Here is a 15,234-nt window from a genome sequence, read left to right on the forward strand (position 1 = left end):
AGACTCTAGCTGTTACTGTCCCAGCACATAATCATCTACAAACTAACGCCATGAGCAATATACCTCTATTGCAGAGAGCAAACAGCTTGGGTCCGGTGAGAGGTGTCATCTTAGGGCCCCCCCACATCTGGCGTCTTTCGAGCGTTGGCGTCTGTCGGCGTCGGTCCAGCGCTATGGAAAATGACGTCGCTGCGCAGTTGCGTCGACGCTGCGTCGACGTTGCGTCGACGTTGGCCATAGAATTGTAGACGCCGACGCTCGAAAGACGCCAGATGTGGGGGGGCCCTAAGATCTAATAGGTACCTTTAAACGAGCAATTCTTGTTAATTTATATATAATATTTTGGGGATCTCGGAAACGGCTCTAACGATTTCGATGAAATTTGTTATATGGGGGTTTTCGGGGGCGATATATCAATCTAGCTAGGTCTTATCTCTGGAAAAACGCGCATTTTTGTTTCCCAGATATTACAGTTTATAATATACCTTAAAACGCAAAATCTCGCAAAATTGTATTGAGATGACATCTGTCACCGTATCCATGCCGTTTGAAACATATTTATAAGCGGGGCAGAAAATTAGAATGTCTAGGTAAAATTTCTAAAATGAGCATAAATACATAATATCCATCTTGCGTTACTCTGCCGTATTCGAACTTCAAGATATTCACAAGACACGACACGTACTAGATCCATTCTATAGTAGTATAGCTTAGATATCAACTAGTTCTCTTTTGCAGCGCAATTCGGGCAACCAATGTCACTTTTACGTTAGATAGAGTAAGATATCTATTAGATGTGAATTGGCTAATTCATTATCCTGTGGAAAACGTTCAAGAGTATCTCAAGAATCGCGCAAATGTCAAATTTGACAGAGGTTAGATCTTAAACATATCGTTATCGTATCTTGGTGATGACTAAATCTAATAGATGTCTATTTCAAAATCCGAATCGGGCCCACTAACGTAACAATTACATCTTTCGAGATCACTTTTAAACTTAAAAAATACTCGTACATAATACTTTCCCCGTCAAATGGTAAACTTCGGTGCGTTACCACGAATACTAACATGGTGATTGCTGCTCTGAATTTGTTACGCGATTTGTATATTCCGGTGCGCATGCGCATACCGTGTCGTGTGAAAGTGTTTTATTATTATCAGGGAAACTATTGAATCTGTGTACAGTCAGCTGCAATAATATGTCGAAGGCCGCAAAAATATGTGACACGCTCTTATGGCTCTACGAATAAGATCGTGTCAGATATTTTTGCGGCCCTATTCATAAATTACGTCATTTCAAATTAGGGGGGGGGGGGCAGGATGATGATAGCATGCCGTAGGAGGAAACGGGGTCATTCGAAGCATGTTTTTTGGATGATTTTAGGGAGGGGGAGGGGGTCAAAAATCGTCAAAAATCGATGACGTAATTTATAGACAGCCCCCTAGTTGTGTTATTGCAGGTGACTGTACCTACAGTCACGCAGATGTGCGTTTTGCGGCAAGTTTCTATAAGTTTGGGAAATTTAAGCAAAGTTTTTTTCCATGCGAGTATATCGTAATTTTAGAAACTTTTATGTTATGACTCTCGCTCGATAGAAAACAGTTACGAACATAGGTCTTAAACGCGCTTAAAAAAAATTATAACAATTTAACAAAAGTTAAATATGAACATTGCTTCTAAAATTCGCAATTTTATTTTGAGGGAATTCAGCGATTAGTTTTTAAAACTTAGGTACAACAAATTAAAATTCAGAAACATGATATCATGCGGCCGAGAGCACCCACAAAAAGCACAGACCGTGTTCCCATTTTCATCATATCAGCCCTTCATCGCCCACTGCTGAGCATAGCATAGGCCTCTCTTCTAGTACGCCACTTTTCCCGGTCCTGAGCTAATCTCCCATTTTAAAGGACTGCAACTCACTTGTTGCAACTATTCTGGTGTTTCAGGTGTCCATGGGCGGGCGGCGGTAATTGTTTACCATCAGGTGATTCGTTTGCTTGTTGGTCTCAAATATCAATAAAAAAATACATGTCCTGTCAAAACAAAACAGTATTTTCTTCGCAAATGTAAAATGAAAACTTTTACAGCAAAGTTTGTTTGCTTTGCCTTGAAATTCGCGCTTCGCTCAAGATTCCATGTTTCGTAACTTTCGCTCGCTCAGCTCTTGATACAGGAATAACACTGAGGTAAATACTAACGTTATTACCATGTATAAGTATAACAAATAACTATTTTATGAAGTAACACCAACTCTGTGCTAGCAATTCAACAACAGCGCCTGAAAGAGTATAATTTAATGAGTTGCTTAAAAGATGTAGCTATTATTATTTTGTAGGCGCTTTTATTTATTTTTCACGTCCCGTCCAGTACCGTCTTTACCATAAGGGCACACGAGGCCCGTGCCCAGGACCCCCATCCTCAGGGGGCCCCGAAGGACAGACAGTAACAGCATATTTGCTTACTCATAATAAATAGAAGATCATAGTAGAAAAATTATAGTTTAATTCGCTTTCTTTACTTTCCAAAAGAGCCCCAAATTCTTATGTGCCCAAGGGCCCCAGCATAGTTTAAGACGGCCCTGGGCTATAACCGCGAAAAACGAAGTTCGCTAATTGCGGGGATTTTTCTCTGTCACTCTAATTACGCCTTCATTGGAGTAAAAGAGAAAGATCCCCGCAATTTGCAAATTTCGGTTTTGGCGGTAGCCCCCTGGTCCCGTCCTTGTAGAGAACGTGCATGTGCATGAACTGTAGGGGGCAGCACAGGAGCCACGTGTTTATTGGCGCGAAATGTAAGTCAAGTTAAGCTTCCAATGTAGCCCACAAGATGGCAGAAGCTACAATGCACAAGCAAAGAAAACGCACATACTACGTGAACTGTATAGAGGGTAGTTGCTTTGACGTGAAGTGTCAATGTACAGTTTATGTTTCCAATAGACAAACAATAAATTACTTGATTCGATCCAAAAAAATAAGTTCAAAAACTAAAACCCGACTACTGCAAATCGCGCTCTAAAAAGTATGAAACAAGATAGAATTCTTATCTGAAATTATCAAGCAGGAAATATTATAAATGTTACCATATTTTTATATAAAAAATACAACGTAATATAATTTACTAAATTTTTTATATATTTATAGAGATTCAGAGGATCGCCGTGGTCGTATGCCACGATTATAAACTTAAAAATAATATGGCATACGACCACGGCTATCCTCTGAACCTCTGTAAATATATAAAAAATTTAGTAAATTATATTACGTTGTATTTTTTATATAAAAAAATGGTAACATTTATAATATTTCCTGCTTGATAATTTCAGATAAGAATTCTATCTTGTTTCATACTTTTTAGAGCGCGATTTGCAGTAGTCGGGTTTTAGTTTTTGAACTTATTTTTTATTTAATTAATTTTGGGGTCATGATTTCGTTACTAACTTTTTGAAGTCACTTTATATTATTTTTGCGAGGGCGTCCTCAGTACAGAAATGCACGAAGTAGTATGAGGGCGCCGAAGGCGCCCGGCTTACGCTACGTCTTACGTAGGCGAACAACGGGCGAACGCGGCGCGGCGCGGCGCGGCGAAAGCGGCCGCCGCCGCGCCGCGCCGCGCCGCGCCGCCTGACATTCGCGTGCAAATCGCGCCGCACCGCGTTCGCAACGAGATCGCTTACGTAGGACACTTCTATGGGCATCAAAGGATTGATTTCGCCGCGCCGCGCCGCGCCGCGTTCGCGCGTTGTTCGCCTACGTAAGACGTAGCGTTAGGAACGCGTACTTCGGGCGAGTCGGGACTCTTTTAGTATGAGGGCGCCGAAGGCGCCCGGCTTTGGAACGCGTACGTCGGGCTCCGCCCGAGTCTTTTAGTATGAAGGCGCCGAAGGCGCCCGGCTTTGGTACGCGTACGTCGGGCTACGCCCGACACTTTTAGTATGAGGGCGCCGAAGGCGCCCGACTTTTGAACGCGTACGTCGGGCTACGCCCGACACTTTTAGTATGAGGACGTCGAAGGCGCCCGGCTTTGGAACGCATACGTCGGGCTACGCCCGACTCTTTTAGTAGTAGTAATTGGAACGCGTACGTCGGGCAACGCCCGACACTTTTAGTATGAGGGCGCCGAAGGCGCCCGGCTTTGGAACGCGTACGTCGGGCTCCGCCCGACTCTTTTAGTATGAGGGCGCCGAAGGCGCCCGGCTTTGGTACGCGTACGTCGGGCTACGCCCGACTCTTTTAGTATGAGGGCGCCTTCGACTTTGGAACGCGTACGTCGGGCTACGCCCGATTCTTTTAGTATGAGGGCGCCGAAGGCGCCCGGCTTTGGAACGCGTACGTCGGGCTCCGCCCGACTCTTTTAGTATGAGGGCGCCGAAAGCGCCCGGCTTTGGTACGCGTACGTCGGGCTACGCCCGACACTTTTAGTATGAGGGCGCCGAAGGCGCCCGGCTTTGGAACGCATACGTCGGGCTACGCCCGACTCTTTTAGTATGAGGGCGCCTAAGGCGCTCGGCTTTGGAACGCGTACGTCGGGCTCCGCCCGACTCTTTTAGTATGAGGGCGCCGAAGGCGCCCGGTATTGGAACGCGTACGTCGAGCTACGCCCGACACTTTTAGTATGAGGGCGCCTTCGGCGGCTTAGGAACGCGTACGTCGGGCTACGCCCGACACTTTTAGCATGAGAGCGCCTTCGACTTTGGAATGCGTACGTCGGGCTACGCCCGACTCTTTTAGTATGAGGGCGCCTTCGACTTTGGAACGCGTACGTAGCCCCACACTTTTAGTAAGAGGACGTCGAAGGCGCCTGGCTTTGGAACGCGTACGTCGGGCTCCGCCCGACTCTTTTAGTATGAGGGCGCCGAAGGCGCCCGGCATTAGAACGCGTACGTCGGGCTACGCCCGACACTTTTAGTATGAGGGCGCCTTCGGCGCCCGGCGTTGGAACGCGTAAGTCGGGCTACGCCCGACTCTTTTAGTATGAGGGCGCCGTAGGCGCCCGACTTTGGAACGCGTATGTCGGGCTACGCCCGACACTTTTAGTATGAGGGCGCCGAAGGCGCTCGGCTTTGGAACGCGTACGTCGGGCTCCGCCTGACTCTTATAGTATGAGGGCGCCGAAGGCGCCCGGCTTTGGAACGCGTAGGTACGTCGGGCTGCGCCCGACACTCTTAGTACAAGGGCGCTGAAGGCGCCCGTCTTCGGACCGCGTACGGTACGTATCTTGTAAAAAAATTTACTGTTTCATACATTTTGGCTGATCAGGACTTCTATACCTATTCACGTTATAAAATGTTGCAGGACATTATAAAAACACTAATTATAGCGGCCAAACTAATTTCTTTTGCGAAAACCTTCTTGTGTCTCCGTAGTCGCGTAACACGCGGATATATTCCAGAGCGCTTGTAGGTTCATAGTTCGAATTACCTAACCGATAAATAAATTATTTTTTTATATAGCGCATGCAAGCAAAGCCGGGTGCAAAAGCTAACAATATTTATATATTTGAAATGTGCTAATTGAGCTCTTTAAAATGATGTATAACACGTCAACATTACATAATTTATTTTTTTTGGTTCATGACTTTATGACCTCTAGAGGGCGCCGTGTTCATTTTTTTGTGACGCCAAATAGCCTATAACCAGCGGGCGATTAAGACGATTCGAATGACATATCGTTTGTTAAATTATAATAAGTACTTTAGAAGTTATGAGGGAACAGATGAACATACATACATACATACATACATACATACATACATACCCACATACATACCGGTCAAAATCATAACCCTCCTTTTGCGTTGCCGTAGTCGGGTAAAAAGAAAAGATAGTATAGAGGGGTCCTGTCATTGTGAATTTTGTAAGTCACAGTAAATTTACTGCCATCTATCGACACACGACTAAAACTGAAAACGTATAAAATTACCAAAAATGTATATAATATATATTCTATGGATAAATGATTTTATTATTTTTATATCATTTTCATCCATGTTCATTCACTCATATCATCGTCATGCCATCTAGCCGAACATAGGCTAAGGGCTCCCCCACATCTGGCGTCTTTCGAGCGTCGGCGTCTGTCGGCGTCGGTCCAGCGCTATGGAAAATAACGTCGCTGTGCAGTTGCGTTGACGCTGCGTCGACGTTGCGTCGCCGTCGGCCATAGAATTGTAGACGCCGACGCTCGAAAGACGCCAGATGTGGGGGGGCCCTAAAGGTGTGTGCGGCATTATCCGAGAATGACTTTTTCTTGATTTCCGAGGCAAGTTTTTTCCTTAGACTTCAATCATCTTATACGAAGTTACAAATGTAAGTTATTTTTATTAGCATCCATTGGACCTTAGTTCCTCTTCCTCCTGGCAATCTTCTTAAATTTAGTGTTTACACACCATGACTTCTCCTTATTCCTGTAACAAAACAACAACAACTAGCGGAAGCAGTTATAAAGTTGACCCAAAAATTTTTTATTAAGCTATGAGCTTCATCACATATGTTCCTTGAGTAATTCTAAGCATTTCAAGCCTGGGAGGCAATAAGAAATGTGTGTCTACTCGGATTTGTAATGGATTCAAACTTTCAACCCCTTTTTAACCCTGTCAGGGGATGAATTTTACAAAACGCTGAAATTACTTTTCCTGTCTTTTAATAATATCCCCAAATACAAAGATTCAAGTCCCGCGTTCGAAATTTTTTTTGATATCCATACAAACTTTCAACTCCTTTTTCACCACCTTAGGGGATGAATTTTCAAAAACGCTGAAATTAGTTTTCTTGTATTTTAATAATATATCGTTTTACGAAGTTTCAAATTCCTAGCTTAAAATAAAACTTGAACCCCATACAAACTTTCATCCCCTTTTTAACCCCCTTAGGGGTTGAATTTCTCAAAATCGCTTCTTATCTCTTGTACACTTTATAAATGTAATCTAGTGTGCAAATTTCAACTTTCTATCTTTTGTAGTTTCGGCTCCGCGTAGCAAAAATCTCCAACCAAATTTTTCACCTTTTTACGTTTTTCTTGTAAAATTACTATGAAATTGAAAAAACAAATATCAGCAATGAATTCTACGTCTTTGGTTTATACGAAAATGATACCAAACTTGCCCTAGTACCCACCAGGATCAGAGTAGATTTTTTTTAAAGATGACGGATGGCGGCCGTCTTTGTATCCCACCCTCCCCCCCACTTCAGGCTAAAAATGCTTAGAATTACTCAAATATCAGATGTGATGAAGCTCATAGCTTAATAAAAAATTTTTGGGTCATGTATGGCAGCGTTACATAACTGACTCCAGTACAACAGAACAATCATTAGAACACAACAGAACACACACAACACACACACAGAACACACACAACATCACAGAACACAACAGAACACAACACATCACATCTATAACAGAATAATCATTAGGGTGATTCGCCAGTAACTGGCCACTGTTAGTAATTGGCCACCCTAAACTAAAAATGAATTCTATTCACATATAAACAGAATTCAATTTAGCTATCACGGTTCATGAGATACAGCCTGGTGACAGCAGACAGGCAGACGGACAGCGGAGTCTTAGTAATAGGGTCCCGTAAGGTTTTACTCTTTGGGTAGGGAACCCTAAAAATGGGTTATGCTATGTTATGCTGCAAACACGTAGACTACTTAGGGCCACTTGCGACAGCCAGGGTTAGGCACTAACCCGGGGTTAACCGTTAACCCAGTGTCAAATTGTACTGGTAGCCATGGTAACTCCAGATTTAACCTGTTAACCCCGGGTTAGTGGGCTAACCCAGGATGGAGCAAGTGGCGCTTAGCAGCATAACTTGTGAACAACATGGGACATTTTCTCGTCTGTACCGAATAACCATGAATGTATTAACAGGTGCATACATATCAGACTAGTTAGGGGAGACCGCGAGGTGAGTTGTGATAGAGGAGAGTTGTGACATTGTCGATTTTTTGGAATCTATTAACTAGAAACTAGGTCGCAATAGCGCGCGTTTGTTAGTTCAAGTTACGAGCTAACAAACGCACACTGTTGCGACCTAGTTTCTAGTTAATAGATTCCAAAAAATCGGCGATGTCACAACTCTCCTCTGTCACAACTCACCTCGGTCTTACCCACCTTAGGAATTCTTCAAGATGAGTTTTGCTGCAAGTAGACCAATGCTGTGGTACATTTTGCCGACTGTACTGGCTAGCCATGATGAAACCAGCGCGGCAGCTGTTTTTAAAACCGTCGTGGTACACGCCCAAGCTGAAAAACAAAAACTTTCTTTCTTTTCACCACACCAACTGGTAAAGGCTCTCTTGATTGTTCGAAAACTGATAGCACCTTTCCTTTTTATTCACTTGTGAGGCAAAGTAATCAAATGCAAAGGGTCTAGCAGGCTAAGCGAACAAGAAGTGCCCCCAACGACGGATTTGGTCATTCTTTCAGGTGGTGTACTGGCAGGTCCTAAGAACTCTCTATGCTTAATATCAGTTCTCGATCTTCTTTTGTTTTCGAGTTATTCAGGATAATGTAAAATCATCAGTGTATCATTGAAAGTGTCATATTTTGTAAACAGTTCAAGTTAGATTAACCAAAAAAAATTATATTTGTCAACAATAAAATAGACTACAAAATGAATATGTTTAACCTGCATCATGTCCTTATACTTATTATAAAAAAAAATTATTGTTCTTCTCATTATTTTTTATACTATTCGCGGAGGTACACCTACAAAAAAATATGCATGAGTAGCCACTAATACCCACTATATACACATATAAAAATATTTGCATAAATCTTTGTGCGTCATGTCAAAAAAAAAACATTATCGAACAAGGATCTCGGAAACGGCTCTAAACATAAAAAAACTCAAAAATGCGCGTTTTCCCAGAAATAAGACCTAGCTAAATCAATTTATCGCCCCCGAAAACACCCATATAGCAAATTTCATCGAAATCGTTAGAGCCGTTTCCGAGATCCTTGTTCGATAATGTTTTTTTTTGACATGACGCACAAAGATTTATGCAAATATTTTTATATGTGTATATAGTGGGTATTAGTGGCTACTCATGCATATTTTTTTTGTAGGTGTACCTCCGCGAATAGTATAAAAAATAATGAGAAGAAAAATAAAATGTTTTTTTTTTTTATAATGAAGTATAAGGACATGATGCAGGTTAAACATATTCATTTTGTAGTCTATTTTATTGTTGTCAAATATAATTTTGTTTGGTTAATCTAACTTGAACGGTTTACAAAATATGACACTTTCAATGATACACTGATGATTTTACATTATCCTGAATAACTCGAAAACAAAAGAAGATCGAGGACTGATATTAAGCATAGAGAGTTCTTAGGACCTGCCAGTACACCACCTGAAAGAATGACCAAATCCGTCGTTGGGGGCACTTCTTGTTCGCTTAGCCTGCTAGACCCTTTTGAGTTGTTTTGTTATGTTTGCCGATAGAATTGACTTTTAAATGACGATTTTGAATGATAAATATTTAATAATAGGTATTCAATTGGGATTTGATATTTAGTTGCCATGTAGACCTCACCGAGTGACGCTCCCTAAGTAAGTCATGGCTAAATGTCGGTATGATAACCTAAACACATGGCTGGGAATGAACCAGCATCTTTTGCATTCGCTGCAGGCACCACTAAGGCCATGGTGGTATGGGTCCAATTTCTCGAGTAAAAATTATTCAAAATGGAAAACGTAACTCGAATTTTTATACCTAGTTATATCGATACTCACTAAGCGAAATTATATAAACTCATGAAAATCTATTTTGATCTCTCTTGCCATGAAAATACGGTCGGCATTGAGATGTTTCATTCGTTTTACTAACATTAGGTAGGTACTAGTTATGGGCCTGATTCGGATTTTGAAATAGATATCTATTAGATATCTTATAGACATCACCAAGATACGATAACGATATGTTTAAGATCTAACCTGTCAAATTTGACATTTGTGCGATTCTGGAGATACTCTTGAACGATTTCCACAGGATATGACTTAGAGATCCAATTCACATCTAATAGATATCTTACTCTATCTAACGTAAAAGTGACATTGGTTGCCCGTATTGCGCTGCAAAAGAGAACTATACGGTTACCATCAGTTTGTCACTGACATAAACGCCGTCGAGAACGTAATTTACTTTCTATACATCCCGTTTGTACTAATATGCGAGTGCGAGCGAGATGTATAGAAAGTAAATTACGTTCTCGCCGGCGTTTATGTCAGTGAGAAACTGATGGTAACCGTACTAGTTGACATCTAAACTATAACGTATCTAGAACGGATCTAGTACGTGTCGTCTCTTGTATCTCGAAGTTCGAATACAGCAGTATGTTTGCACCCGTGGTTTGCAATCATTCGTTCATGTCATAAAATCTTCAGCTTTGATTGAATTCCACGAATGGCTTTTAAATGGGGTTTGGGACTGAATGAAGTCACCTATTGTTTTTAGCCAGTTGGCTAATTTTAATTGATATAGCACTCGTACGGTCTTGTTATTGATCACGCCAAGTTTGCACGGACTTAGCAGTGACAGTGCACACAACTCAATTCAATTGCTTTTATTTCAGATCATACATCCATATTGATCCTTATCGTTTTAGTAACAATGCTGATATATATAAATATATTATACTTAGAATAGATCAGTACATTATAGTTATACTTAGCGTTTATATAGTTGCTTTATAAAACATTTATTGGCAAATAATTATGGTTTTACCCCCTTATTCATAAACGCGCTACAAACCTAATCGTTTAATCGTTTGTCCTTATCTGTCATTTTCACTTATGTATTTGTAAGAAAGGGATAAAACATAATTTAACTAAATCAGGGCCGTAATGTTTTATGAATAATCTTCTTACCTTATTCATAAACGTTTACTAACGTTGACAAGCCGATAATAATCGTTTGTCCCTTTCCATCATACCAATACTTCGGAAAGGGACAAACGATTATTATCGGCTTGTCAACTTTAGTAAATGTTTATGAATAAGGGGGTTATAATTTAAGCAACCAGGGGGCCGATTTTTGAAATTCGATCGCTCGATTTCGTCACTCGAAAATCGGTGGAAAACAGCAAAATGCTAATTTTTGAAATACGAGCGATCGTAATTTGGAATCTAGTGGTATTGACCACTCGATTTCAATTCTATTAGTAGCGTTTAAACGCCTAGTAGTGGAGATATCATTTAACGAAATACACGAAATCGAGTGGTCGAATTTCAAAAATCGGCCCCCAGTCTCCAGGATCTAGTCTCCTCAGTCTCCCCTATATACACATTAGACGGACACATTTACGGACCTGTGAGCAATCTCATGTGCCAGCAGGTACACCAAGTCTCTCTCGTGCCACTTCACCACAGCGCAGCTTCGGTGCATGCTGCACATCCTGCCCATGTAGCCACGGCCTGAAACACAAAACAAGTTATATAAGTACGTTACAAGTAAGTTCATAGACAAAGAATGATGGACTTTGGAGCAGGATATCTGGAACCAAAGGACTTTAAAACGCTACTCATGAGCTCTATCGTCCGGCACATGGAGATGGTGGGAAAAGCTCTTGAGTAGTTGACGGATCTTTCCTAGGGGTAATTGCACAAAAGATCCGTATGGGTCGAAGTGCAAGAAAACGATAAAGCAGGCCACTGACGAGCCTTCCAAATGGATGCCGTTACAATGGATTCATCCAAATGGACCGCATCCTAATATTAAACATTGTACGTTTTTGACATTCACGGACCGATTTTGGATTGCAGCCACGCTATTTGGACTGTTGGAAGGCTCGTCAGGGGCCACCTTAAGATAAGATCATGACTTCTCTTCTTCTTTGTCGGTCCCTCATTACCTACTGAGGATCGTGTCCACTTGGTTTGGCTCCACAGGTTTCGATCTCCCGTAGCCCTGACCGCTTGATGGAGTTTGCCTGAGGTCAAACTGAGGTCTGGGTGTGGTGAGTTCATAACTATACTATCCGCAAATCAAACTGACGACCGAAGTCGTAAAACTTCTCATTTACGCTTACTCACAGTCGCCATCAGATATATCGGAGCGGCCAAGGTGTTCACAATATCTGAACACGCACTCTAACGCCTTGACAATAGAGGCGCGTTCAGATATTTGTGAGCGCCTTGGCCGCTCCGATATATCTGATGGTGACTGTACGTGGTCAATGGTCATGGCAAGAGTTAGAGGGATAGTCACATGAGTGTGACCTTGGTCCTCAGTTTGGTTTGCGGATAGTATTAGTAACTTCAAAGAAAAAAAATTGATATAGAGGCGGATCGTCAACGTATTTTTTTAGCCTCAGTAAATTTAAGTAAGTAAGTAAGTAAGTAAATACTCTTTATTGCACCACAAAGAAAAATAAAATAACAGATTTACAGTGTAAATAATGGTAGCAACAGGCGGTCTTATCGCTGTAAGCGATCTCTTCCAGACAACCTTGGGGTAGCAGGATATAAAGAATAGAAAACTTTTAAAAACAGGTAGTGCACGAAATAAGTTACAGGAATAAGAAGATTACACATTCGGTCATATACAATTATATAAATATGTACCAATAGGTACAAACAAATAGTTTAATATATATAACATACATATACATATATATAAACACATACAAAAATACAAACACAATATATATATATATATATATATATATATAAATATATAATATATACACAGGGGCACATTAAGGAAGAGATAAGTAATGATTCTTTAGAAGGTTTTTAAAGCTTTGGAGAGTTTTAGCACACCTAATGTCTAACGGCAGACTGTTCCACAGACGAACAGCTCGAAACGTAAAGGAGTCATTATAAAATTTCGTAGAAGAAGGAGGGGGAACAAGTTGATATTTCCGTGAAGGCCTGACGGAGGAGAGATAACTAAAACGCCATCTTACTGCCATCTTTCGCGGCAGGCATTTACTGGCCGGCATTTATTTGTGATGATGATGATGAAATGAGCAGCGCTATTGCAAGGCTTAAGAAATAATTGATTACCTGTGCTTTCCCTAACTTTTTGTCCATTCTTCCCAATATAATACACATCGAGTCCAGTGAGCAGAACAGAAAAGTACGTTTCACCTCTCTTCATTTTCATACTTTTCTGCCACGCGCAGTAATTCTTCAAATATTCACTAACATTCTCATCCATATCCAAAGTCTGATTAGTGACTATTTTAAAATTAACTAATTTTAAATGCACTCTTTGATCTAAACTTTTTAATTTCTTCTCGACTTCCCTCAAAATGAGTTTGGGTGCGAAATTCAATCTTCTTCGTCCTTCTTTTGTTTTCTTGTACCCTTTTATTTTGGACATTTGGTGTGTCACTGCAGTGTCCATGTGTATCATTACAGGTATTGATATATCTTGCTTAGGTACTGTGTACCTAAATGATTGGGCATGTTTCATCGCTCTGGTGTTAGGTCTTGGCGTAATCTGAAAATAGAAAATATGATATTTTGCGACTTGTTCCAAAAAATTCACTCAAAAATTAACAATTCACTGTTAACAAATATTAATATATGACCGGGGATAACTTATTTCTACATCGCTAGGCTATTATAAAGCTTTTATGCACGTAGTGCATTTCTTTCGATTGTCATTTATTTAATTTGCCCTCAAAACAATTTTGTCAGTAGTTACTTCAGTTTCTATCTGCGAGTTCCTATAATGCTATCTAAAACGTCTAATGTATCATTCATAGCTGTTGGAATTCCTTGTATAAAAAAAAATAACTACCTATGCACAATATTGTTTCGTCATGTTAAAATAAAGTGTATCGTGCGCACCTTCTTCTAATCAAGGTTAAATTTGATTTGGTCGATGTATTATTCAATCAATCTTGTCAATCTAGGTCGACAGTACAGTATGTATTGTCATCGGTACAGTCAAGTCTAAAAATATGGTTGCACAAATCATCTCAAAAATATGTCCCATAGCTCTTATGTTAGCGAATTAAGGACTATGGGACATGCAGGGTCATTTTTGGACCGTTTAGCCATATTGAGCGAGGTGATTAGGTAGGCCATACTGAACAAATTTTTCTATGGGACCAACTCCGAAATCACAATAATTTTTTTTGCCGTTTCATAGATTTTGGTCGAGTGGATGTCGAAGTTTTCTATGGGAAGGCCAATTTTACTTGGGATTTCGGGGTTGGTCCCATAGAAAAAGTTGTTCAGTATGACCTACCTAATCACCTCGCACAATATGGCTAACGGTCCAAAAATGACCCCGTATTTTTGAGTACCAAAGTTGTGTACACCCATATTTTGGTCGCACTTTTGATATTTGAGTGGCAATCTTGTACAGTCGCCATCAGATATATAGGAGCGGCCGAGGTACTCAAAAATATCTGATTACGCACTCTAACGCCTTGACAATAGAGGCGTGCTGAGATATTTGTGAGCATCTTGGCCGCTCCGATATATCTGATGGCGGCAATACATACAATCAGTGTATTTGCTTGACCGGCAAATTTGAGGTAAATACACCGCTTGTTGGCCCGATAGCGGTAAATCATTTAGTCGTAATTGTTAGTATTGTAACCAGTATAACAATGACGCACCAATGGCGTCATCGTGTCTAGATAGACTAACACAGTTCCTTAAAATTATGGTTTACAAATTCACGCTCTTTGTGAGATGTAGGTGATTCTAGCAGCATTTCACAAAATGTTTAACTTTTTAGTATCACTTTATGTTTTGCATCTTTGCTGTAAACACCATAAAATAACGGAATATAAAGGCAATTTTTTTATTTTATCCTTATATATAGGCATATTAAAACCCATAGGTGAAATAATAAAAAAATATATAATAATTAAAAAATAATTTAAATCACGCATAAAGGCCCATATATGTAACAAATACCTGATAGACTGAGATAAGTAGGTATACATACCTACACTTTTGATAAACTTAATAATAAACACTATTTTGGAGACAAAACGGTTTGGCTCCCTAGAATCATCCGCTCTTGTGCCCCAATTTAATTTATTACCTACCTATAGTCCGTTTTTTTAGCATTAGAAAGAACTTCGCAGAAGTAAGCTTATGGTTCCAAATCCGGCACTTCTAGCAGTAATAATTTGAAGTAAATTATATGTATTGACCATGCTAAATTAGATAATTCAATAATTATTAACAAATAACGAGCCTGATAGAAACTGCACGCTTGCTTCTGTGGAGTTCTTTTTAATGCTAAAAAAAAC

General features: G+C 40.5%; 1 protein-coding gene across 1 annotated transcript; it reads right to left on the reverse strand.

Moving 5' to 3' along the window:
* Positions 1-6,279: 6,279 nt before the first annotated feature.
* Positions 6,280-13,450, reverse strand: LOC134672142 (A disintegrin and metalloproteinase with thrombospondin motifs 7-like). The gene is made up of 4 exons (XM_063530046.1): positions 13,019-13,450; positions 11,320-11,425; positions 8,116-8,247; positions 6,280-6,406 (listed from the first exon to the last, which is right to left on the reverse strand). The coding sequence occupies exons 1-4, from the start codon at positions 13,428-13,430 to the stop codon at positions 6,340-6,342; spliced, it is 717 nt and encodes a 238-aa protein (XP_063386116.1). The 5' UTR covers positions 13,431-13,450; the 3' UTR covers positions 6,280-6,339.
* Positions 13,451-15,234: the final 1,784 nt, after the last annotated feature.

Source organism: Cydia fagiglandana, chromosome 16 (assembly GCF_963556715.1).
Source record: "Cydia fagiglandana chromosome 16, ilCydFagi1.1, whole genome shotgun sequence".
NCBI classification, from domain to species: Eukaryota; Metazoa; Arthropoda; class Insecta; order Lepidoptera; family Tortricidae; genus Cydia; species Cydia fagiglandana.

Bases quoted from the DNA above. Each gene is read 5' to 3' on its own strand.
- LOC134672142 (XM_063530046.1), bottom strand. From the start codon at position 13,430: ATGAAACATGCCCAATCATTTAGGTACACAGTACCTAAGCAAGATATA. The intron at 8,248-11,319 runs GTCCGTAAATGT...TTTGTTTTTCAG, and splicing joins GCACATGAGATTGCTCACAG to CTTGGGCGTGTACCACGACG. The intron at 6,407-8,115 runs GTGGGTAAGACC...GTTTTGTTACAG, and splicing joins CATCTTGAAGAATTCCTAAG to GAATAAGGAGAAGTCATGGT.